Below are 27,475 nucleotides of genomic sequence, written 5' to 3'. Positions count from 1 at the left end.
ACGATGACACGATAACAGAATGCTTTTGCATGATGGCCGATTTCAATGTTTAATCGATAGTTGTTCAAGTTATCAATATTGAATAAGTACCTAATTTCTAAATCTGTTAAAGTTTCGATTTATGTTTTATGAGTATAATTGCAAAATACTAGAGAATTTCACTTTCTGGCATACATTTAATTAATAATAACGTAAATTTTGTACAATATTTTTAATAATTAAAGTAAATAAATTTTAAGTTCACTCAAATAAATAATCGATTACTGCCATCGACCGCTTATATTCAATCTCAGTTAATTTGATTAATCGCGGCAGGTAAAGTAAGATTCTTTTTTCAGTACAATAAAGTGTTACTTTACTGCCGCAAATGGCGTCAAATGAGTACAATAATGAATGACTTTAGTGACGGTTGGCGATAAAGTATATTTTTTTATTCATGATTATTATCGCTAGTATTTTCAACGAAAACTTTTCGTTCATAAATTTGCAAAAGTCTGTGCGTTATTGCGTTGCCGCTCCTGCAATACTTAGAGCATATGTACCTATCGATGGATTCTTATGTAGTTTTGTCTTCTGAATCCAAATCTGAAAACGGCATTTCGATATATCTAACCGTCTTCGAGATAATCAACTTCAAAATCTAAAATGTGACGTCACAATCCGGTTATTTCCTACCACGCAGTAAACGTCAACGGAAATCTTTGATTAGGAAGTAGGCTACTTTTTTTAATCTGAATTTGTTAAGCAAAGCAAATGTTATTATTTACATTTGAGTTTGACACTTCGTGAATGCCAAACAAAATTTTAAATTATTTAGCTGTTAATAAAATAGAAATGACATTTTATAGTGAATTAAATTATTATATAAAATAATATGTGTAATAAATGTACTTATAAAAATACAATTTGAGTATATTTTGAAAGCAGTAATACATATTGTACTATATTAATAATGAATCAATAGAAACGATTATATTTAAATTTGGTCAATTATAACTCCACTCGACCAGCGCACGACCACACAACTCGAAACACAAGTACGCAAATACGGTTGCGTGAAGCGTGGCGCAAAGCCGTGGAATTTACGAGACTCCAAGTGTGTAGATCCAAGTAAAGTTCATCAGTAAAACGTATCTTTATCATGTATGTATTATTTATTTTACAATATTGGAAGATTGTTATTTAAAATGTGGTTTGGAATAAAAAAGTATGTTCTGATATATGAAATTACATCCTTCTAATGGAAAAAAATATTTGACGAATTTTCTCAAATTATGGATACCAACATCATTTTCATTTATAACTCTTGTATTTTTAATTTGACGAAGAAAAGTTATTCTTCATAAAAATCTCTTCTTGGTCTAAGATTTATGATGCAACCATCATGAATCAATTTTTATTAATTTTATACGAGGTATGTAAAAAATATGAATTTCGAGTAAAGTATCTTTATAGTTCACAACATTTAAATTAGAATAATATACTTGCAGATTAAAACATAATTTTTAATTCTAAACAGCTTTTCGTAATAGCAATTTTTTACATTATGAATTTAAATAAGTATATAAACAAAGTTTTCCTTATGATAATTCTCGCATTTTCAGCTTGTTTACTATTTAAATTAAAACGTTTTTATATACTTGGCTTGGTCTGTGTCACTGTCTCCGCAAATTTTGTAATCCACTTTAAAAATAGTTGTAGACTACCTAGGCACCCGAAATTTTCAGAATAGCTTTGAACTAGCTAACAATGCAATATTTAACTGCTATTATAGAGTGATTGTTTAGTGTGGTAAAGCTCCGTAGATTCTTTATAGTAATAATTCTCCATTACAAAAATATAAAGGTTTGGTAAGTTGTACAGGGTATTTACAAAGGTTTAACCAATGTGATAATAAAATCATAACAAGTTCAACTCTCTGTATAAATAAAAAGAAGAACAACGGCAATGGTTTATTGATGCGATATTTTTTCATTTATTGTCAAAATTTTCATAAATGATTGATATTGCTAATTTTCTTTATATTGAATACAGGGTGAGTCAAAACGCAAGTACATTATTTTCTCAGTAATTTTAAATCGAACAACCTGTATTTTATATCACTATCGAAAAGTACTACTACCGTGCTTTAATTTTTATATAATATTCCCTATGTCTAAATTTATTAGTTTTCGAGATATTTTCATTTTTCAGAGCAAAATTATTAATTGGGTCTAAGTCTTTCCAAATTTTAAGTAAACCATGATTGAATTGTCTAAAATTAACAATTAGTCCGATCAGGGAACGCAAAATTTTACGAAAACCTCCAAAAAAATAAAGGAAGGATGAAAATTTGGAATAGGTAGTTGAAATTGTCTATTATTATATGAGAAAAAGTTTACAATTCTACATCCCCTCCATTTTAAAAAATTGGAAAATACGGTTTGAAATCTTTTTTCTCGGAGGTGAAAAAATATACGTTCAAAATAAGTCCGAAATTGGACAAAATGACTAATTCTAAGTAACATTTGTTCTATAGAGTTTTTACTAAGTCAATACTTTTCGAGTTATTTGCGAGTGAATGTGTTCATTTTTAACAAAAAAAAAAAAATGTTTTTGGACGGTTTTTCGGAGATAACTCAAAAAGTAATTATTTTAGCGAAAAAAATATTCTTCGTAAAAATATAGCTTATAAATAATTAAAAAAAAAATGGTGTATGCGTGACGTCTGCAGACCCAGTAGAAGCAGAGTTGAAGCTAATGAAATATAGGTTCTTCTTCGTCAAATTCCAAATCGAATATTTCAATGTGAAATAACCAAAAAACCGAGCACTTTTCGGGAAAATTAATTTCAACTTTTTTAAAGTGCTTAAAAAAAGGTTTATTTTTGTTTTTTAAAAAACTTCTAACATTAAAAGTAAGTGAGTTACGCTCAAAATATTGTTGGTCCCTTTTATTTTTTGGTGAAAAAATGGCGAAAGTCATCTCTTAAATAGCTTCCCAAATAAAATTAATCGTTGCCGCTTTACAAGTTACTTAACTTATGTATTGTTTATATTATCTATAAGTTTCATTGGTTCAAAGTGCTCAGTTTTGAAAAAAATTGGCTTTAAAATAAAACATTTTTTTAATTTTAAAAAAAAAATCGTAATTGTTTATGGAATTGGAATTGGAAACTTAAAAACAATTGGGAATACCAAAAACCTTAAAGAGTAATAAAATGTACGTTTTGCTTTTCTGAATATTTTTGATTTTTTGTTTTCTTGTTAGACAAAAATTGGTTATGCTAGGGCTGTTCAAAATTTGCCTAAACTCGTTGAAGCAATTTTAACTACAGCGTTTTCAAAACGAGGCACTTTGAACCGATGAAACTTACAGATCATATAAATAATACATAGACAAATTAACTTGTGAAGTGGTAATGTTAAAATTTATATGTGATGCTAATTCGGGGGTGATTTTCGCGATATCTTTACCAACAAATAATAGGGACCAACAATATTTTGAGCGAAATTCACTTACTTTTGATATTACACGTTTTTTTAAAAAACAGAAGTAAACCTTTTTTTAACCCGCGAGTAGTCGCGCGGTGAGATAGAATCTCAATTTTTATCTTTTTTTGCGATAACTTGATGAGAAATTTTGCAATTTTGAAAAAATTTCGTAAGTGCCTCGAGGAAGGGTGTAGTAATGCGTAGAAAATTTTTTTTTCTTCTTCTTCTTTTTGTGAAATTTATGGCTTTGGGGAGAGCCAATTAGCTTTAACCCGCGAGTAGTCGCGCCGTTAGACAGAATCTCACATTTCATCCTTTTTCGTAATACAGTAAAACCTGTCAGTAACGGCCACTAAAAATGAAAGAACTATTGGCCGATATAGAAAGGTGGCCGCTATTGCCAATTTTTGTAGTCTACATATACCTAGTTTGGGAAATTTTTAAACTGGCCGTTAGGACAGGTGGCCGAAGTTGGCAGGTGGCCGTTAAAAAAGGTTTTACAGAACCGTAAAATTTGTCAGTAACGGCCACTAAAAATGAAAGAACTATTGGCCGATATAGAAACGTGGACGGTATTGCCAGTTTTTGTAGTCTACATATAATTGGTTTGGGAAATTTTTAAACTGGCCGTTAGGACAGGTGGCCGATGTTGGCAGGTGTCCGTTAACACAGGTTTTTTTAATAAAATTGTTAGAAATATATATTTTCAATATAAAAAGTAGATAAAAATAGTACAAAATAAAAATTTGTTTTAACCCTTAAGTACTAACACACCGTCTCTCAGACGGCATCGTTTGTTGAAAGTGGGATATTTCCATTCCTAGAAAAATTTGAAGGTCATCCGTTTATGACTTTTCAAGTTATGTTGTTATTTACTAGTATTGAATTCGGCAATTTGCTGCAGGTTGTTATTCGAAAGATATTTAGACTCAAAGTGTGATTTCCGTCTAATAGACGGGGTGTTAGTGTTTGTGCCCAGTTCGTCATTAAACATAATGTGCCCCAGTGCGTCAAAAAGTTCAAATAAGGGGATAAAGACTATGAGGAAACTCTTTTGAAATGACTTGATGAGGTAGAAGACGACGTAAGCGAAGTGGGATCAATTTGTGATGAAAATGTTGCCACTGACTACCATTGCTACACTGTACAAATTTTAGTGCCTGTCAGTTTTTTTTTTTGTTTTAATATTTTTTAAAAATTTTTTTATTTTCATGTTTATTACTCTTTGTTTAACTCGACTATAAATTTTTATCAAGATTCTTTAATTTGTTTCATTTTTATCACACTTTTTTTCAGGAATAAAAAGTCGCACAGACAATCCTTCCATTCTTGTTATAATGTTTTGTATTTTAATAAATACACAAAAACTAGATCAATTACTGTGTTTTTTAGATAAGTAATACTTTCAGTAAGTCATCGAAATATTTTTTTGCATTATAATATTTAACAAAAGAAAACTAACCAGTAAAATGTGAAACCCGTCTGTCAGGCGGTTAGTTAGTGTTTGCGCCATTGATTTAAGATGTTAGTACTTAAGGGTTAAATTCGTATTTTGAGATAGAATCTCGCACGCGACTATCGACGTTACAGAAGTGAGCGCGACTACTCCCGGGTTAAACACTTTAAAAAAGTTAAAATGAATTTTCCCCTAAAAGTGCTCCGTTTTTGGGTTTTTTCACATTGAAATATTCGATTTGAAATTTGACGAAGAAGAACCTACTTTTTATTAGCTGCAACTCTGCTTCCACTGGGTCTACAGACCTCATGTATACACCATTTTTTTAAATTATTTATTAGCTATATTTTTGCTAAGAATATTTTTTCGCTAAAGTACTACTTTTTTGAGTTATTCCCGAAAAACCGTCCAAAAACATATTTTATTTTGTTAATCATGAACATATTCACTCGCAAATAACTCCAAAAGTATTGACTTAGTGAAAAAATTCTATAGAAGAAAAGTTGTTTAGAAGTAGTCATTTTATCCAATGTCTTATTTTGAATGTATATTTTTCATCTTCGAGAGGGAGGTATTCCCCTCCATTTTTATAAAATGGAGGAGAGGTAGAATTTTAAACTTATTATATCATAATAGGCAATTTCAACTACCTATTCCCAAATTTTCATCCTTTCTTTATTTTTTTTGAGGTCAGATTGTTCTTTGTTTGGGCTAAATTTACGATTACTGATTATTATGAATCTGTAATCAAAGTTGGTTACAATTTTTGTGATTAACTTTTATTGCTATCTATTACTATAACGGATCTACGGAGCTTTACCCCAATAATCAATCACCCTGTATGGATAAATCGGTTTTTTTTTAATTTCAAACTACATAATATTTTAAAAATGTGACTAATGCAATGATATTTTAAAGTACGTTAATAAATCGATATCTACAAATTGATGGTGGCTCAGTGGCATTAGATTGCAGATCGAGAAGTTCCGATTTCGAACCCGGCGATGGCTGTTGCGTATCTTTTTTTATTTTTTTTAATAAATACCTTAAAGTTGATGTAATTAAAATTCATTTTATAAGTTAATTATTACACATATTAAAATTATATATACCATTTTATACAACCGTGGTATTATAAAAAGTACTTTTTTCTACTAGTGTAATTTTTTGAATTATAATTATTATAACAGTTAATACACCTACTAAAAAAACATATTAATATAAGTTAATTATTCTTTAGAAACATGTTGTGTCCTATAATATAACAAACCCGTGGTATTATAAAAAGTACTTTTATATTATAGTGTAATTTTTGAATTTTAAGTATTTTATATCGTCAAATTATTTTATATTTTCCCCTGTAAATAATAAAAACGTATTATTATAAACTTCATTTTTTTATAAAAGTGTAACTATTATTTATTTGTGTCTTTTAGAAACCTTGCGCAAATATGTGTCCCTACAAATAATCGACAGAAAAGCTGTTGAGGATTACAGAATTCCAGATACTGATATTATTATCGAGAAAGGCACTATTATTTATATACCTTTTTATGCTGTTCATCAGGACGAAAAATATTATCCCGATCCCACAAGATACAATCCGGACAGATTCTTTAACAAGTCAAATGTAGAAGGAATAAACTTTTTGCCTTTCGGAGCAGGACCTAGAGCGTGTATAGGTAACAGAACAATTATTTTATATAGGTACAGTGCGTCCATAAAGTAAGGCATAATAGTCCAGGGCGCATTTGTTTTGAGATGGACGTTGAGAGGTGACTCAAATTTTTTTGCAGAAATTGCTTGAAAATAACACAAATAATAATATTTGAGTTATCCTCCCACTCAAAATGGTCCGGAACATTGTTTAAATAATCAAATGTCAAAATATGAAGGAAAAATTCGATTTTTTTTTTGGTTTTTTGATTATAACTTTAAAACAATTCATTTTTGAAAAAAGTTGTACTGACATAAAAGTTGCGTAATTAAATTTCCTACAATATAGAGTTAGTTAAAAATCTAAAAAGTAGTCACCCTTTTTGCAAAATAGCAATAATTGCGAAAAAAAAACATACAAAAAGAAATATCCGCATTTTACGTTTTTCAACCATTTATGCTATACTTGTAACCTTCATATTTTATCAAGAGAAACTTTATAATACACTAAAACAAAACTGCAAATTTCATTAAGATCGGTTTAACAGATTTTGCAAAATAAATTTTGCAATCCAGCTTTCGAAAAAAAATTCATTTATTTTAAATGTTGCAAGACTGAAAATAAAGCAGATAGCAAGTTGAATTTTTTTTCTTATAGAAGTGTACTGTACCTTTCATTTTCAATTTGCAAAATTAAAATCGATTAATTACCACGGCGTCAGGAAATTTTTTAAATAAACAATAATTTTTGGTGCTACCCGCAGGACACCGGTGCTCGATTCACACAAGTTGATTTCCACCAAAATTTCTTCCAATCTCTATCTAATATATTATTTTCTTACTCTATATTTTGTTGTATTTTAATATTTTAATTCCACAAAAATCAAACTAATTTTATTATTGTTTGTGAAATAATGTTTAAACAATTGCATATGTTTAAAAATAATAAACTTTGATTCTCTAAGTTAAAATATAGAAACAAAGAAAGTTTTTGCTAAAAAAACTGTTATTTCAAAGGATAGAGTATGTGTTTTTATTTTGCAATAAACAAATTTATTTATTTATATCGAAATGTAATAAAAATTAAAATGTATCAATCATTATCAAAGGTAATTTAAATACCCAATCAGAGCTAACTATCGGCTGTCCTGCGCGTAACACCAATAATTAATGTTTATTTAAAAAATATCCTGACACCGTGGTAGTTAATCGATTTTAATTTTGCAAATTGCAAATGAAAGGTGCAGTAAACTTCTATACGCAAAAAAATTTGAACTTGCTATCTGCTTTATTCTCAGTCCTGTAACATTTTGAAAAAATGATTTTTTTGCGAAAGCTGGATTACAAAATTTATTTTGCAAAATCTATTAAACCGATCTTAATAATATTTACAGTATTGTTTAACTATATCATATAGTTTTTCTGGTTGAAATATGAAGGTCCTAGTGTAGCATAAATGGTTGAAAAACGTAAAATGCGAATACTTGTTTTTATGTTTTTTTCGCTAAGCGTGACTATTTTTTAAATTTTTAACCAATTTTATATTATAGAAAATTTAATTACGCAACTTTTATGTCAGTACAACTTTTCTCGGAAATGAATACTTTTAAAGTTATGTATAAGCAGAAAACGAAGAAAAAATTCGAATTTTTCCTTCATTTTTTGATATTTTAATTATTTAAACAATATTCCGGACCTTTTTGAGAGAGAGGATAACACAAATATTATTATTTGAGTTATTTTAAAGCAATTTCTGCAAAAAAATTTAAGTCACCTCTCAATGTCCAAATGTACTAATATTTTTACAGATGCGTCCTGGCCTATAAATTCATTATTTCGAAAACCTGCCACTTTAAGGAAAAATCCCGTAACAGTCCAATTTTTATTTTTTAATTAAAATTTTTTGGTATAAATGTCATGTTAGTGACGTCCTCCATCTGGGCGTGATGACGTAGTCGATGATTTTTTTAAATGAGATTAGAGGTCATGTTATAAGTAATTTTAAAGAGTATTTAATTCTCTATTTACTAATATAAACATTAACATATTTTGAAGCTATTTCCTTGTGGCATTTTTATAATTACGTATTTTTTATGGGAAATAAGCCACAATTTTACTAAAAAATGAATTTATTAACGTTTCGAAGCCCAAATCGGGTTTCGTTGTCAATAGTATTTTGTATTTTGACAACGAAACCCGATTTGGGCTTCGAAACGTTAATAAATTCATTTTTTAGTAAAATTGTGGCTTATTTCCCATAAAAAATACGTAATTAACATATTTATTTTTACAGGTTGCCCCATTTTAATTTTAATTAAATTAATTGACAGTAAAAGATGAATGTATGTAATTTATTTAATTTTAAATACATTTTACTGCTGTCAGAAAAGAGAATAAATTTTTATTTAAAAAACAAACATTGATTTTGACTTAAACGTAATGTCTACACTGCCAAGAGGCAGGTGGGTGGCAGGTTTAATATTGAATTTAAGCAAAAACAATATTTGTTTGTCAAATAAACATTTCTTTCCTGTTTTCTGACAACAGTAAAAGGTATTTTAAATTAAATAAATTACATACATTCTTACTTTTGTCTCAATTAATTTGATCAAAAAACATTTTTTTACCACCATGTATAATAATTATGGTAATGTTTATATTATTGAATAGAGAATTGAATACCCTTTGAAATCAGCTATCACATGACCCCTATTCTTATTAAAAAAATACATCGATTACGCCATCACGCCCAGATGGGTAACGTCACCAGTATGATGCATATGCCAAAAAATTGTAATTTAAAAATAAAATCGATCTATTTCAAGCTTTTTACTTAAAGTAGCAGGTTTACGAAATAATGAATTTATGCGTTACTTTATGAACGAACTGTATAAAATGTTTAACATATTTTTCAGACAAAAAAGAAATTTATTATACATTGTTAATTTATTATACATTGCCAATTTATTATACATTGTTACATACAGTTGTTTTATACATTTATTTTTTGTCATGTTTTATAATATGGTATTTCAGTACAGTTCTTCATAATGCGGTTACATCTTCTGAGGTCTTCGGGTTCTGTTTTTTGCTCGGATTTCAATTGGATTTCAAGAATGAGATCATTAAATTTGGTAACAAACGGGTATCTTTTCATCCATATGATGACAGTATGGGCAAGACCTGTAAGTAGAAACCTGTCTATTCGTGACGTCCATAATCCGTAACACGACAACAACCGATATCTACATGTTTATACTAGAGAGGGCGAGTCAAGTTCCACAAAACTTAGGCAAAAATTGGTCTATTGTGCATCCTCCCAGGGGGTTGTACTCCTTAGCTCATTGTCCATCCTACCATATCCAGGAAGGTGGACAAATTACCAGGAGACATCTTCCCTTGTCGGCAGATGTAGGCCAAGGCTAGCCGAACGCATACTCTCATATTGACGATAAACCCGGGCATTCCCTTAGGACATGCTCAGTAGCTTCGTCATCTCTTTCACACTTCCTGCACATAGTTGTCTCTAAAAGTCGCAGTGTGTGAAGGTATTTTCTTAGTTGACAATGGCCTGTTAAAAAACCAACCTGTCAAGTGTAGGTTTTTTCTGGTCAATTTCAAGTACTTTTCTGATGCTGACTTCCTAAGGTTCCTTAGTGTGATCTTGGCAAGTCTATATACTGGTCCATCTTTTCACGTTTTGCATGTGGGAGTGGCATTTGGCGATATCAGCGATTGTTGTAGTTGACAAGCCAAAAAGATCAACAGGTCCTAAGAGTCTTGGGCCTGCTGCCTTCCTAGCTAGCTGAGCTGGTCAACAATGCGGTTGTCTTTAATTCCATTGTATACTTTAACCCACCTCAGCATGAATGAATGAATGAATGAATGAAATTATTTGACTACATTACACAATTACAAGGTTTGTAGCAAGTCAGACTTCAAAGATTTAAAATAAACAAGTAAAAACCTATCTATACATAAAATTAGAATATACCTAAAATACACAAAAAATACCTAAAATATACAAATAATAATTTCACACATAAGTAAGTATATCACAAAAATTTCACTTTTAAATGGTATAAAAATTATGTAAGTACCGTATCACAGATCAGTAATAAAAGATATTAGATGAGTACTTTCCATGAACTTCAATGAAGCTTGACATATTCAAGGTATTTTTCCACTGAATGAAAACAGTTCTTATTTAGTATTCTTTTCACGGTTTTTTTTAAAGCATTTAGACTTAAATTTTTTATATAACCTGGCAACACGTTGTAAAGCTTGTAATCTAAAGAATTTCTTTTGGACTTAGTTAGACGGTAACGATTAATTCTGATATTATCTGCCTGTCTGATGTTGTAATTATGAATATCATGTTGTTTCATAAGAGATACAGATCTCCTGTGTATTTCAACAACAACACTAAAAATATAAGCACGGTAAAGGTAATATACTAAGTTTAAAAAACAAGGGGCGACAATGCTCCAAATAGCTCACGCCAGATATAATTCGTATTGCTCTTTTTTGCAAACGGAAAATCACCAAGGAGTTGCATAGCTAATATGCGAATGAAATAGTGCATAATAAGTTGTTTTTAATGTATTTATAGTAGTAACTTTCCTTAATTGTCTTAAGAGAAACAAAGTAGAACTTAATTTATTTCTTAAGTTAATTATATGAGGCCTCCAAGTCAAGTTACTATCCACTGTTATCCCAAGCAACTTTACGTTATCCAAGTTTGAGGTATCTGTCATACCTTTAAAACATAAATGTTGGGATTTGCCCTTATTAAGCTGAAGTTTATTCGCTAAAAACCAATTTTGTGCCTTATTTTCGACAAAATTTGAAATGTATGATCCTGTCCCACTTCCCTTAGCTGGATAAATAAAAGTAAGTATCATCTTTGAAGGAAACTGTTTCCACAGGATGCATATGGTTACTTAGATCGTTAGTATATATTATAAATAATAGAGGCCCAAGACAGAGCCTTGTGGAACACCATAATTTATAGGTTTGAAATTAGAAATAGAATTATGTATACTTGCAGCTTGAGAACGGTTTGACAAATACGATGTTATAAGCTTCAGGGCGATTCCCCTGACCCCATAGTAACCCAGTTTCTCCAAATGTATATCATGCGAGACACAGTCAAATGCCTTAGAAAGGTCGCAGAGAGTAATACCGGTTTGTGTACCATCCTCATGATGTTGTTACCATCCGAAGCTTAGGCTAGTGACTTATGACACTCCATTACTAGCTCTAATATGACACATGGTCTACTCAAGGTTAGTAGCGCTTGTCTGCGGTCTGTGCAGATTATTACAATTTTACCGCCTATAACTTCCCGTGTTATATCTTTTGCGGCTATGGAGATACCAGCCAGTTCAGTCTGAACTACGCTGGCATTTTTGCCCATACTCCATTTTATACTTAATTTCAGTGATCTGGAGTATATCCCGCACTCTGAGCCTTTTTCCATTTTGGAGTCATCCGTGTATATGCAATATGAATTTGCCACGTTTAACTCCCTATGTTGCCTTCTTCCGATTTTGTAGGGTTTGTCGAAGACAAACATAGGTTTAATTGAGTCGCTTCCATGATCGGCATGTAGTAGGGGTAGTGCGTCCAGCTCACCCCGCCAGAAACGACATCTCAATTTCCCCATTCCTACATCAAGGTTTGCACCCATTGCACCAATAACATCCAATATTTTCAACGATAAATTTGACCAAATATTTGCAGTTGCTGGCCAGTCTCTAAATCAGGTGGAGAAAATAAAACTAAGGGAATTTCTTCGACGGTATCGTGATATCTTCGTACCTAAACGACGAAAGACAAGAATACCTACTATTGTCAAACATAAAATTGATACTGGTGATGCAAAACCTATTCGTCAAATAGCTCGACGATTGTCAGAGGTGAAAGAGGGCAAGCTGAAAGGATTGTTGGGAAACGAATATAGACGGGATGATAGTAGAACCTTCTACCAGCCCATAAGTCCCTCCGGAGGTCAAGAAGAACGATGTAGCTACAAGATTCTGTGTGGAATACCGTTTCTTGAAAAATTATACTTCAAGAAATATAGTTATTTATTTATCATCTACTTCGGATCGACAACATTTTGGATACATTGGCTCTAAGTTAATTGTTTTCTACTGTGGACTTAAAGTCTAGATACTGGCAAGTAGAAATAGACTCAGTAGTTAAGGAAAAGACAGCCTTTACCACAAGCTCTGGATTGTGGAAATTCAACCATTTGCCATTTGGACTCTGCATTGTTCCTATGACATTTGAGAATCTTTTGGAAAATGGAGCACGCTGAGAATTAATGGTATGAAAAGATATTCTATGAGCAGATATTCTATATACAACGGTGTGATACTTCTGTAGTATGGTATATTATCACTTAAAGGTTTAACAAAGCTGAGATGTAGGCACCTTATCAATAAAATTTAATATTCAAATTCAGATTTTAAAATATTTATCAGCTTGAAGATTTCTTGGTATTAACACTTTTTTGTTTATGTGGCTCTTTTTATATGTGTAAACATATTCTTAGTTTCTGTAAACTACTTTATTTTAGCGCTTTTAATGATAAAGACTGCATCGTATTTAAATTCTAGAAAATATGATAATTTTCTTTTTTTAGGAGAACGATTTGGTATGATCATATCTAAACTTTTTGTAGCATCTATACTTTTGGAGTATATGATCGAACCCTGTGAAACAACACCAATACCAGTTGAACTGGAGACCAGAAGTTTTGTTTTTCAATCAAAAACTGGACTTCCTCTTACTCTAAAACCAATTACAGACGTTAGATAATAACATATTAGTATTTTTGATTTCAGATTTTGATAATCTGAGCGAGTAATGTATGTATAAGTAATATACTAATAGCTTAGTATAAGTTTTAAAATAAAATATTTATTGTAATTTTAAGTTCCTAAATACAAAAACAAAACCTATTTTTTTTTTAACCAAATTGTGAAAACAATGTTTTCTTAACATATTATCCTTGCTATAGGGCTAAGCTAAGAACGTCAACTTACTGAGCATAAAAAGTAAGGAGTCTTAAGTTTGAACCAGGTCGGAGCTGGAAATTTTTAACAAAGTATTTAATTTCTCATCTTTGTCAAATTAGTATTCAATAGAGATACCTTAGACGTTTAGACGTTTTAAAATAGGTATCGTTTAGACTTCAGACGTTAAGGTATAATGTATGCCTCCTTATAATAGAAACGAAGGAGTCAAAATGGATATACTGTCAAAAATCTTGACTTCAAGAATAAACTTTCTGTAGCATAATAATATAATATTTTTAGGGCCGGTTGTTCGAACGCTAATCAACAATGATCATTATCAAATATTTAATTACTGTCACCAACTGTCAATGTCAACTTTGTTTGGGTTGCTGAAAACATAATTGATTACAATTATGAGACTACTTAATCAATTAACATAACAATAATTAACATAATTGATGAATAAATCTCATAATTGTAATCAATTATGTTTTTAGCAACCCAAACAAAGTTGACATTGACAGTTTCGTGACAGTAATTAAATATTTGATAATGATAATTTTTATTACTGGAACCGGCCCTTAGAGTATATGATCGAACCCTGCGAAACAACACCAATGCCAATAGAACTACAGATTAAAAGTTTTGTTTTTCAATCAAAAACTGGACTTCCTCTTACCCTGAAACCAATTACAGACGTTAGATAGTAATCTAATAATATTTTTGGAATCAGAAATTTTGACAATCTGGGCGAATAATGTAAAAGTTTAATACTACTAGCTTAGTATTAGATTTGAAATAAAATATTTATTGTAATTTTAAGTTACTAAATACAACATACAAAACCTGTTCTTTTTATTCCTGAACATAATTGTGAAAACAATCTTCTCCCAACGTCTCCTTGGTACAGTCGAACCCTCTTATTAGAGTACCGGTTATAGGAATATCCCGTTTTATGGTTTCCATTTACTCCTTAATAAATTTATCCGTTTATTGGAATGTGTATTAATAAAACAATACCGCTTATTAGAATATTTTTCAGGTCAACGAATAAATTTTTAAAATGTAAAGACTGAAATAGTTTTGTACACACTTATGACTACAGGTAAATAGAGAGAAGTGTACTTTTGAAGTGTGTAAATTAAATAATTCCTAGCTGGGCGTTTTCGGCTTATAAAGCCATCTTCATGGTTATGGTCAAAAGGTTCAAAATATCACTATGAAGAGAGATGGATCCCATGTACGATATAAAAATACTTCTATTTCTTATGCAGTTTTTTAATTAATGGAAAAAACCTTGTTTGACTGTTGAAGAATGCTCAATTTTTCTGTTGTTTTTGAGGTCGGAAAACCTAAAAACATCTATTACAAGCACAAAGGACTTTCACACAAAAAATTACATTACATGTAACGAATATTTGATCATGGTAAGGTCAAGAAACCTTACCATCTGAAGTCTATGCTGACACCGTAGACTTTTGATGACCGTTTAATGACATCCATCCTGAGTTTCTGATATACATTGGGGCATAAACAAAACAGTTTTCTGAGATCCAAAAAAGCACTACTTATTCCAATTTTGACTTAAATGTCCGATGGAGAGAATAATGGAGAAGTAATAAAGACAGATCCGCTTTACCATAGTCTACTGGACATCACAGACAATAGACAAACTTGACGGATTTGAACGTCCCCGTAATACTTGGTCAGCCCTTAATTGAGTTTGTTGAACCAACTGCGCAAGTTGCGCTGACTTCCTCTACAGGTGGGGTAAACTTTCCTCGACTTCTTGTGATGCGGTGCTGCTAGACTGACGATCAGATCATAGTCCAAAGTAATATGGTTTTTTTCATGACACTTCAACAGCCAGGGTACTGAAGCGTTTTTTCGATAGCTAATCCCTATAAGAACAAATTGTAACTATTTCCTGCGTAGGACCTGGCGGCCATTTTTATTTATAGACAATTTAGTGCCAAAAAACGGTCTTGCTTTTAATAGTGTCTTTCTATGTAAGCCGTGCATAATATTATGTAATTAATAAAAATAGAAAATTGAACTAAAACTACGAGCAATATTATTTAATTATGTAGTTTTGTATAGCTTCTTCTGGCCTACGCGATACGACTTTGGCACTCGTGTTTGGTGTGCACTTCGCTTCAGTTTTGTTCTCGTTGCGGTCACTCCTGGGAGGGGTAAAAATTTTCCATCCTTTAAGATCTTCCATGATTGTTATTCTTTCATAAAAATATAGCAGATATCTATGCAGTTCGTTAGACATATTGTTAGTAAACTAATTGTAACTAATTATACAGGGTGTCCCGAAAAGATTGGTCATAAATTATACCACAGATTCTGGGGCCAAAAATAGGTTGATTGAACCTCACTTACCTATATACAATATTGCACACAAAAAAAGTTACAGCCCTTTGAAGTTACAAAATGAAAATAGATTTTTTTTCATATATCGAAAATTCTCAAAGATTTTTTATTGAAAATGGACACGTGGCATTTGTATGGCAGCAACATCTTAAAAAAAAATTTAGGTAAAATTTGTGCACCCCATAAAAATTTTATGGGGGTTTTGTTCCCTTAAACCCCCCAAACTTTTTTGTACGTTCCAATTAAATTATTATTGTGGCACCATTAGTTAAACACATTATTTTTAAAACTTTTTTGCCTCTTAGTACTTTTTCGATAAGCCAGTGTTTATCGAGATATTTTGAATATTTGTCGAATCCACCACATATTTGTATATGGTTAAGGACGATTATACAGGGTGTCCCGGAAAATAGTGCGTTCCTTTAAGGTATGGAGAGAATACACAATTTGGAACAAAAAAGTCCTATACCATTTTTTTCTAAAGTTAAGCGTTTCCAAAAAAAAGTTAACATTGTTTTCCATATACCTGTATTTTAATGTTTGGAAATTTTAATAAACTGGCAACATCGTACGCACTACGGCATAATAACATAATAAGAACTCGTTTGTGATTGTGATTAACAGTATTTAAAATAATCCAACCTAATAGTAGGTAATACTACTTATGTATTTACTATTTGTTTACTAAAATTATTTTCTTTTGAAATGTATTGAAATACCTATTGCATAATTTTAAACGAATTACACATCTTTTAATATAAAAACACATCTTTTAACTAAACTAGTATTATGTATTTAGTAAGGTTTAAATGGGTTGAATGCTGAGTATTGCTGAGGGCTTTAACTGAATTACATAGTTTTAATAGTTTACAGTGGAACTTAAATACACCAGATAATGTCTCAGTAATTTGTTTACTTGTGAACTGAAATAACTAAGTTGTACTTACTTGAAAATAATTAATATACCGAATAGATGTTTCAAGTAACCTTTCACAAACACCATTCATAGGTAATAACATAATAGGTAATACACTCACTATTCGAAAACATTTTCGGCATTGACACTAAACAGGATTCTTTAAAACTATCTGTTTACTATCATCTTCTATCTATTTACATGGGACTGTCTATGCTTAAATTTGCGTACCGCACATAGTTGTCAGATTTAAATTTGGATACCAAAATACATTTTAATTTTTTGGTCAAACGGTTGCATTTAGAAAAAAATGTTATAAGAGTTTTTTGTTCTACATGGTGCCTTCTACCTATACCTTTAAGGAACGCACTATTTTCCGGGACACCCTGTAGAGACCTGTTAATAATCTGAAAATTTATTTATAATTTACATTTTTAGGTATATTTTGAAAAAGAAGCTACATCTCGATAAAAGGTGACTTATGAATAAAAGACTAAGAGGCAAAATTTTAAAAATACTGTGTTTAACTAATGGTACCACAATAATACTTTAATTGGAACGTACACAATCATTTGGGGGGTTTAAAGGAACAAACCCTCCATACAATTTTTACGTAAATATATTGAAAAAGAAGCCGCATCTCAATAAAAACTGACTTATCGAAAAAATACTAAGAGGCAAAAAACTTTTAAAAACGTTGTGTTTAACTAATGGTACCACAATAATGAATTAATTGGAACGTACAAAAAAGTTTGGGGGGGTTTAAGGGAACAAAATCCCCATAAATTTTTTATGAGGTGGACAAATTTCACTAAAATTTTGTTTCAGGATGCTCCTGCAATAAGAGCGATACATGTCCATTTTCAATAAAAAATCTCTAATAGTTTTCGATATATTGAAAAAAATCGATTTTCATTTTGTAACTTCAAAGAGCTATAACTTTTTTTATGAGCACATTTGTACTAAGGTAAGTTAGGTTAAATCGAACTATTTTTGACCCCAGAATGTGTGGTATAATTTATGACCATTCTTTTCGGGACACCCTGTATAATATTTATTCAAATTGTAGACAAAATTTTTTTCTAGGAAATAAAGACACTTGATGAATCTCTATCTAATTACAGACTGTTTGTTTACTAAATTGAATGATTAAAATTTTTGATGCACGCAACGGTTTATGACAATTTTGTGGTTTTGTCCAGTACCGTACTTTTTACTAATAATCGTTTGCAGATTAATATTAGGCTTGTTCTAGCATGTAGTTTTATATGGTTTGACACCAGATTATTGTACTGATTTACTGCGCATGTTCAATTTACAAACTGGTAGGAAACTGTCTTTTGCGAGAACGCTTTTCTATCGGCCAAAATGTCAAGGTCAAATGGTAAATAAAAGTATGTTTTTATTTATAATTTTGAGGTAGGGTTAAAAGTACATTTTTGTTAAAAGTATCCAAGTTTTCATATTTTCGTGAAAGATTTATCATGCTAAATATTTGAAACTTATAGCACTTTTCGGGAAAAAGTCATCATGATTTTCATCAAGTCTTTAAAATAATATTTATTTTTGTTTTTTAAAAAAGTTTCTAGCATCAAAATAATTAAGAAAATTGCGTTTTTTATTCAATAACCAATACCCGTTAGGTTACAATGTTATATTTATATTGCACTTTAGTTTGCAATAATCATCATCATCAACAGCTATTCCATATCAGCAAACAGACCGACATGTTAATTACGTGAATTTTGGGTACATTTGTCACTAATATATGCAAATTGCTTACGTGAATTTCACGTGAAAATTTGGTTGGAATGTCACATTGAAAATACGTCTTTAAATTACGTGAATAACTCGTCTTCAATAGACGTGTTATTTACCTTAAATAGCAATAAAATGTTCCGGGAAATTCACGTTGCAAATACGTGTTGAATAATGTATCTTTTAGGGAATGTATATATTAGTATTCACGTGAAATATACGTCCTCGGTTCACGTAAATAATTCGACCTTAATTACCTTATGAATCACGTAATTATTATCCTCATATGATATAAATAAAACAAGCATAATATAAAGTATTAACAGTGTATTTATTTAGTAGAATTTAGAGACTTTAAAACATTTGTCTTGTAAAAAAATACAAGAAATTGTAAATTATTATATAAGATAATGAACCAAAAATGGTACCGACCTAAAGACACATTAAAAAATTTGCAAACACAAAACACAACAGAGGTCACTTTTTTTTCTAGGAGGACACTTCGACACTTTCTTGTTTTTTCTAATTGCATCGTCGGCAACACTTCAACCTTCGAGCAGTGAGGTAAACGTTAATACGAAAGACATTATTATAAATAAACCCGCCTAAAGTAAAACGAAGGAAATAAAGCTCTTCACGTTTCACGGTTTCACGTTTCACTTTCACTTTTTGTTGTGAGAAATGTGAGAAGCTGATATTAGACATATTAGAGATTATGATCATCGATTTTAAAAATCGATTTTTTTTAATTACAGTTAAACTATTCTACTTACTTTAAATTAGTATTACGTATTTTCTTTTTGTTTTTAAATTTCTTCTACTATTAACTAATTGGTCTTACTAAAAATCTATTTCAATACCAGAATAATATAAAAACAATAATCCTATCGAAACGTATCTATTATTCGATAAATCGATTAATTTAGTTTTCGAACCAACTATGTTAATCACGTACCGTGGTCACGTGATAGTATTTAAAGAAGGAGAAAGGCGTGGTAGTACGTCATCACCGCGCGCGATTTGAAAATTAGACTAAACATCACTTTAGCTCCTGTGATATTTTTAAAGAAAGAAATTGCAAAAATAGCGTCAAATCAAGGTTGGAATAAAATAGTTATGCTGAATGATTTTAAAAGCGAAATCATAAACTTTTTGTTTAAATATTGGTATTATTTACATTACTTTTACGTGAAATATATTTAATTTTTCGACGTCCATAAAATACAGTGAGTAAAATTCAAGCGATACGTATTTAACCAACACCGTTGTAAAATTTTGTTTTCCAAAATATTTCTCAAAATTTAACCAAAGGAAATTATTTTTGTTTCGTAATTATTACGTGAAATAAACGTACCTTTGCGATGTAACCGACATTCACACCTATTATAAAAAACATGTACTATATTCGTCATTATGATTTTTTATTATTTTAATGTCAAACATGTATAAAGGAAGCACTAATATATAGGTGAATGATTTGGCACTGAAATACGTTTTTTCCCGTCATAAATCACCGAGTTACGTATTCGTTGAAATTTGCCGTAAATTTAACGTAATCATCACGTAACTGGGCTCAAACCTGTTTGCTAGGATCCATCGTCGGATGTAAGCCTCCCTTAGTTGTGTCCATTCATATCTGTTTGCTGTTTTTACATCCATTCGTAGCCATCCAATAGCTTGATGTTATCAGTCCATCTTGTTTGAGGTCTGCCTCTACTTCTTTTGCTTGCCCTTGGTCGCCACTTTCTTCCTAGGTGTCCTGTCCAGTTCAATTTTAACATGGCAATCTTCTAGATCACAACTGTTACTCTTGATCGTCTTCTTATCTTTTCATTGGACTTGCGATCACTGAGCTTAATGTTGAGCATTCTCCGTTCCATAGCTCTTTGAGTCACTTGATGTTTTGTGGACTACGCTGTTGTTAAAAGCCCAAATTTCAGTTTCGTATGCCGGAACTGGCAACTCGTACTGATCGAACGTTTTTGCCTTTTAAATTATTTGTTAAGTTTTATTTAAATACTGTTTGCAATCGACCAAATGCTGCCCATTCTAAGTAAACTGGGAGATATTAACAGAACTTCAACCACGATTTTCTAAGTCCTGCCCTTTGCAATACTGGAAAGTTAGAAAAGGTACTTAGAATTTTTGGAAAAATCCACGGGTTTCCTGTGACATTATCCTGTGAAAATTAGATTTTCCATGAGGAAAAAAATGGGGAGTTGCGATGAATTTCTGAGTCCTGCCATATCCATAGAATGACAGGATACTATCAATTTTATGAAGAAAATTTTTTAGGCAAGAGGGTTGCAAAAGAACTAAGGGAGTATATGGATATAAGAACATGTAATGAAAATAATGAAATTTTCATAACTTTCTCTGAGTCCTGCCAACTTAATAAATTATACATAATTATTTGAAAATTATCGAAAAAAATGTTGGCATGACGTCTCCTAATGTTTAACTGCACTTGTCTCTTGGAAAATTCTGTAGAAAATTTCCACCCTGGTTCTGTGATTTTCTGAGTTTTTAAATAAATTTTATTATTAAATAAATAATTTAAGTAGAGATCATTCAAAATGGCAGGATGTTTAGTTACACCTTTTATACTAAACATAGTTAAAAAATGTGTAAGGAAATTCGTGGAAAGTTACACGATTTTCTGAGTCATGCCATTTTGGACATATCTCAAGAATGTTAATATAAAGCTATTTACAAATAGGCAGGATGGTTGTGTAGTTATTTCGTATATAAAAATAAAATTTCATGTCAGTAAAATTATTGCAGATTGTTATACAAACATATTCATATCACCACAATTTTCTGAGTCATGCTATGCCAGGTATGCTTACAAAACACTAATCTAAAACCGTTTACAACGTGGCAGGATAACCTCAAAGATATTTGAAAACATAAAAATTAATTTTTATATCGCTAAAAGAATCGTACTGTATTAAATATTATTTTCCTGAGTAATGTCTCGTATTTTTACACACCTTTCAAATCTAATACCAAACTGTAACATATTTATTTTAAGCGATTAGATCATATTTGTATCTAAGTAAACGTAATAAAAGTAATAGGAAGAAAATCAATAATTTTACAATTAATTGGTTATAGTAGGGATTGTACCTATTATACAGGGTGTCCAGAAACTCTTCTAACAATCAAAGCCCGGAGATTCCTCAGATGATTTTAAGAAAATTTAACTCAATTCACCTCTTCCGAAAATGCTTCCCAATGAAGCTAGAGCTCTTTAAAGATGGCGTATTATAATTATTTTTTTTATAGCTTCAGAACACTTCTATTTAGAAAAACGAAAACCGGTACACCTATTTATCTTCCAGAGATAAATCGATTCCATCATTTGTCAATTTTTTGTTTAGGGTAGGGAAACAGATGTTTTATCCTATAACTTTTCTGTGTCTAACTTTTAAGCATATTTGACACTGGATTATTAAACTATGGGGTATTCTTGTACTAAAAGGTACTCTTGCTTTAAGTCGGTAGATTACGCCGTGTTCTAGAAAAATCGATTTGAAAAACTATTTAGAAAAACGAAAACTGGAACGTTTAATTCTCTTCCAGAGATGAATATTTTATCAATTGTGAATTTCTAGTATCGGTCATAGGCGTCCGTCTTGGGTAGATCAACGAAATCTCATAACTTGCTTTAATTTTTAAGCATTTTTGAAAGTAGAGTATTAAATTATGAGATATTCTTGTTTTTTAACCAAGAGGAGTGATTCAAATTTACCGCGCCGTAATGCTTGTTTCTAATTGGTCCAAACGCAGGCAAGTTTACTCCACTGTTATTAAATTTTGACACTAATGGCATTTATGAAATTTTGGCACTTCTGTCATTTTATAGGTTAATTAATTATATCGGCGATTTTTTGTGTTTTCTGCATTATTCCTTTAATTTTTAGACTTTTATTCTACTTTTATATAAAAACAGTTGTTTTTAGAACTCTTTAGCGACGTGTAAGTATAATATATATGTATAGATTATCATCCAAAGTTGATTATGATCAACGAAAAAAGAAGATGAATTTAGTGACTTTTCTAGCATCTTTCTTGGGTGTGAATCTGTCTTTTTAGTTTACTCCTCTTGGTTAAAAAATCAACAGTACTAAAAGTTACCCTTGCTTTAAGTAGGTATGAAAATAGGTAAAATACGAAAAATTTTGAAATTGATTTTTCTAGAAAACGGTGCATCCTACCGACTTAAAGCAAGAGTACCGTTTAGTACTAGAATAGCTCACAATTTAATAATATAGTGTCAAAAATGTTTAAAAGTTAAAGACAAAAAGTTATGCGATAAAATAACCGTTGCCCTACCCAAAACGGACTCCTATGATCGGTACTAGAGATTCGCAGTTGATGGAATCGATTTATATCTGGAAAATAAAAGGACGGACCAGTTTTTGTCTATCGAAATGGAAGCGTTCTGGAGATAAAAAAAATCTAATTGCAAGGCGCCATCTTCAAAGAGCTCTTGCTCACTTAGGAAATATTTTTGGATTATGTGAATTGTGTTAAATTGTCTTAAAATTATCTTAGGAATCTTAAAATTATATGCAGGGTGTTCCATTAAAAAAAAATAATATTTTTGCCACCCTGTTAATACGGGTAGCCTTGTACATTAGAAAATATTTTTAAATTATAATCCTCTCTTTGCCCCAACTTTTACCTAAATAACTTTATTGCGTATCTCTTACGACAAACGAGTAATTGGACTTTGTCACGCTAATGCCCCACCCTGCATACTAAATAACTATAAAACCATCCTGCCTCTTTGTATATAGACTTATATTAAGATTGATTAATTATTTATATGGGAAATAAGCCACAATTAAAATGAAAAAAATAATTTTATTAACGTTTCGACGCCCAAATCGGGTGCCGTTGTCAAAATACAAAATACTACTTCAGTAGTATTTTGTATTTTGACAACGGCACCCGATTGGGGCGTCGAAACGTTAATAAAATTATTTTTTTCATTTTAATTGTGGCTTATTTCCCATATAAATAATTAATCATAAAAATGCGACAAGGAAATAGCTCCAGAACAACATTATATTAAGATTATTGAAACATATGTAAAATGGCATGACTCAGAACATCGTCGAATTTTTCACGAATTTTCTTACAAATCTAGGACTCCTGCCGTCTTACAAGAACCGTTTAACCTTCCTGCCGAGTACCGAAAAAGTATTGATTGTATTTGAGTATTATAACTTTTTAAAGGCAGGACTCAGAAAATCACGGAATCAAGGTAGAAATTTTGCGCATAATTTTCCAAGGGACAAGTATACTTAAACAGTAGGAGACGTCATGCCAACATTTTTTTTATCATTTTGAAATAAATATGTTTAATTTATTTAGTTGGCAGGACCCAGAAAATAATGAAAATCTCATTATTTTCCTTACATGTTTGTATACACATATACTCCGTTAGCCCGTTTGCAACCCTCCTGCCCAAAAAATGTTCTTCATAAAATCCATAGTATCCTGTCATTTTACGGATATGGCAGGACTCAGAAATTCATCGCAAAATCCTATTTTTACTTTTTGGGAAAATCTTATTTTTACAGGAAGATGTCACAGGAAATTTGTGGATATTTTCACAAATTTTAAGTATCTCGTCTACCGTTCCACTATTGCAAAGAGCAGGACTTAAAAAATCGTGGCTGAACTTCTGTATAATATCTCCCGGTCTAAAGGAACATCTATTTAAATCAGCCTTTAGGTTAAGTCTTGACAGTTCTATTTTTTGTCCTTAGGGTATATACAACTAAACCTTTTCTATACTATAACCAACGAATCTTTAAATATATTTCCTTTAGATATATTTATATCTAGATATTCGTTGGTTAGATATTAGGTTTTTGCTCGATTTTTTTTTAATCCTATTTCTTTTTATTTGCAATTTAGGTCCAAAAGCATATCTTGCAATTCTTCTCTGTCTTTTGCAATTAGCGTGACATCATCGGAAAATCTCAGATGGTTTAGAGCTTAGGTTTTCGCCGTCTATCGTCACTCCTTTATTTGCCCATTCCAAAGTTCGAAACTTAGCTTCTAGAGCCAAGGTAAATAGTTTGGGTGAGATAAAGTCTCCTTTTCTAACCCCTCTTTGCAGTTTTATCTTTTGTGTTTTTTCTTCTGTTTTTATTTGCGATGTTGTATTGTCATAATATGACATTATGTATATTATACAGGGTGTCCCGAAAAGATTGGTCATAAATTATAACACACATTCTGGGGTCAAAAATAGTTCGGTTGAACCTTACTTACCTTAGTACAAATGTGCTCATAAAACAAGTTACAGCCCTTTGAAGTTACAAAATGAAAATCGATTTTTTTCAATGTATCGAAAACTATTAGAATTTTATTGAAAATGGACATGTATCATTCATATGGCAGGACCATCTTAAAACAAAACTATAGTAAAATTTGTATACCCCATAAAATTTTATGGGGGTTTTGTTCCCTTAAACCCCCCAAACTTTTGTGTACCTTCCAATTAATTCATTACTGTGGTACCTTTAGTTAAACACAACGTTTTTAAAACTTTTTTGCCTCTTAGTATTTTTTCGATAAGCCAGTTTTTATCGAGATGCGGCTTCTTTTTTGATGTATTTACATAAAGATTTTATGGGGGTTTTGTTCCTTTAAACCCCCCAAATGTTTGTGTACGTTCCAATTAAACTCTTACTGTGGTACCATTAGTTAAACACAGTGTTTTTAAAAGTTTTTGCCTCTTAGTCTTTTCATGATAAGTCACCTTTTATCGAGATGTGGCTTCTTCTTCAAAATATACCTAAAAATGTAAGTTATAAATAATTTTTCTGATTATAACAGGTGTCTATATTCATACTTAACCATACAAATATGTGGTGGATTCGACAAATATTCAAAATATCTCGATAAACACTGGTTATCAAAAAAGTACTAGGAGGCAAAAAAGTTTTAAAAACATTGTGTGTAACTAATGGTGCCACAATAATAATTTAATTGGAACGTACACAAAAGTTTGGGGGTGTTTAAGGGAACAAAACCCCCATACAATTTTTATGGGGTGCACAAATGTCACTTTAATTTTTTCTTAAGATGTTGCTGCCATAAAAATTCAACATGTCCATTTTAAATAAAAAATCTCTAAGAGTTTTCGATATATGAAAAAAAAATCGATTTTCATTTTGTAACTTCAAAGGGGTGTAACTTTTTTTGTGTGCACTATTGTATATATAGGTAAGTGAGGTTCAATCAACCTATTTTGACCCCAGAATCTGTGATATAATTTATGACCAATCTTTTCGGGACCCTGTCTATAATATTTACTTAATGATTTTTGAATATGGCTCATCAACTCTATTAATCTTAGTATGATATTTAGTATTTTCCGATGTAGTAACATCTCAAATGCTTCTAACCCATTCGCTGCGTCAAATAAATGCATATCGCTGACCAGTGTGGCAGTAATTTTTTTTAAACTTAACGCGATACTGGTTCCACCATTGTTTTTGTACATGTATTAAAAAATACTATATAATTTTTCATCTGAATTTTTGCAAGACGCGCAAGGGCGCTGTACGCAGTTTTTAAGGAATTTCTTTTAAAAATGCGGAGAACGCACTTGTGCGCTTTAATACAAATTTGTCTATTTAGTAAATTATATACATTTTTGTTATCAAAACTAAAATTTTATTTATAGAATCAGGAATATATAAATGTAACATAATAATATAGAAAATATTAATAATTGTTTGGTAATGTCTTTCTTTATTGATATGTACACAATATTCCCTGAAACAGTTGCTTGAGCAGAGACCAAGTTTATTGAAACAATCTTGACAATGATAAACAATAAATTTACGTATCTTATTTTTATTGCATGTCCGACATTTTTTTCTAAAAGTTCTATTTATGTCGAATCGGAGTCATGTTTGGTGCCATTCGATAGATTTTTTTAAATATTGAATAAGAGTATTTTTCAGTTTTTCGATATGATGTTCATTTCGCGAAATATCGCGGGATTCGTATTTAAAATATTAAATTTGCCACCCACCCCTCTCTGTGGGAAGTCGTGTTTGGTATCTTTCGATAGATTTTTGAAAAATATTGAGTACGTATTTTTTACTTTTTGATATGTCATTCGTTTCACGAAATATTCGCTTTTTTCTTGTGAAACTTTCCTTACGCCCCGCTCAAATCGTCAGATTTTTGAAATATACACTGCTTTGCATGTACGTAACTTACCTTATCTTAATCTGACGATTTTGAATTTTTCTAAGGATAGATTTTTTTTGGCCCCTCCTTAACGAACTCCCCTGCATTAAGAGCCAATATATGGTAGAGGTACATTTTCAGGGTACAAGATTTCTCCCCATGTAATAATCTGACGCGCTCAAGTAACTGCAAAAATCCCCGGTTGGGCTCCCCTACTATAAACTATACCCTATAAACTCCATAGTTATCTATGAAGAGAAGTTACCTTTAAGAAAATGCAAAGTTTTCTGGATCTCCTAAAACTCTGTAATCTTTAAATGTATATGGAAATCACTACGTACATAGGCCGCTCAAGTGCGCCATACGCATTTTAAAAAGAAATGGGAGGGCGCACATGTGCGGTTTACGCAGTGAAAGGGAATGTTCTACATAGAACTGTTGCTCATTCATATGCAACAAAGATACAAAGTGGAATCGCAACAAGTGCCACAAATTCATAAGACGCAGACGGCAGGACAACCGCTGTACAGTACAGCTCTCTCACACATTTCTAGCAGTGGCGGCTTGTGATTTTTACAAT

The 27,475-nt window shown here is 31.1% G+C and overlaps 1 protein-coding gene across 4 annotated transcripts in view; it reads left to right on the top strand.

Moving 5' to 3' along the window:
- Positions 1 to 13,556, top strand: part of LOC126889576 (cytochrome P450 6k1-like) — a 122,380-nt gene extending 108,824 nt beyond the window's left edge. For all 4 annotated transcript variants that reach the window (XM_050657967.1, XM_050657966.1, XM_050657968.1 and 1 more), the window contains exons 4-5: positions 6,366 to 6,611; positions 13,238 to 13,556. In XM_050657967.1, the coding sequence (XP_050513924.1) occupies positions 6,366 to 6,611; positions 13,238 to 13,413 (422 nt within the window). In that variant the 3' untranslated portion in view covers positions 13,414 to 13,556. The remainder of the gene's footprint in view (positions 1 to 6,365; positions 6,612 to 13,237) is intronic.
- Positions 13,557 to 27,475: the final 13,919 nt, after the last annotated feature.

Source organism: Diabrotica virgifera, chromosome 8 (assembly GCF_917563875.1).
Source record: "Diabrotica virgifera virgifera chromosome 8, PGI_DIABVI_V3a".
Taxonomy (NCBI): domain Eukaryota; kingdom Metazoa; phylum Arthropoda; class Insecta; order Coleoptera; family Chrysomelidae; genus Diabrotica; species Diabrotica virgifera.
The sequence above is the reverse complement of the archived record's forward strand: the minus strand, read 5'-3'. Positions and strand labels throughout refer to the sequence as shown.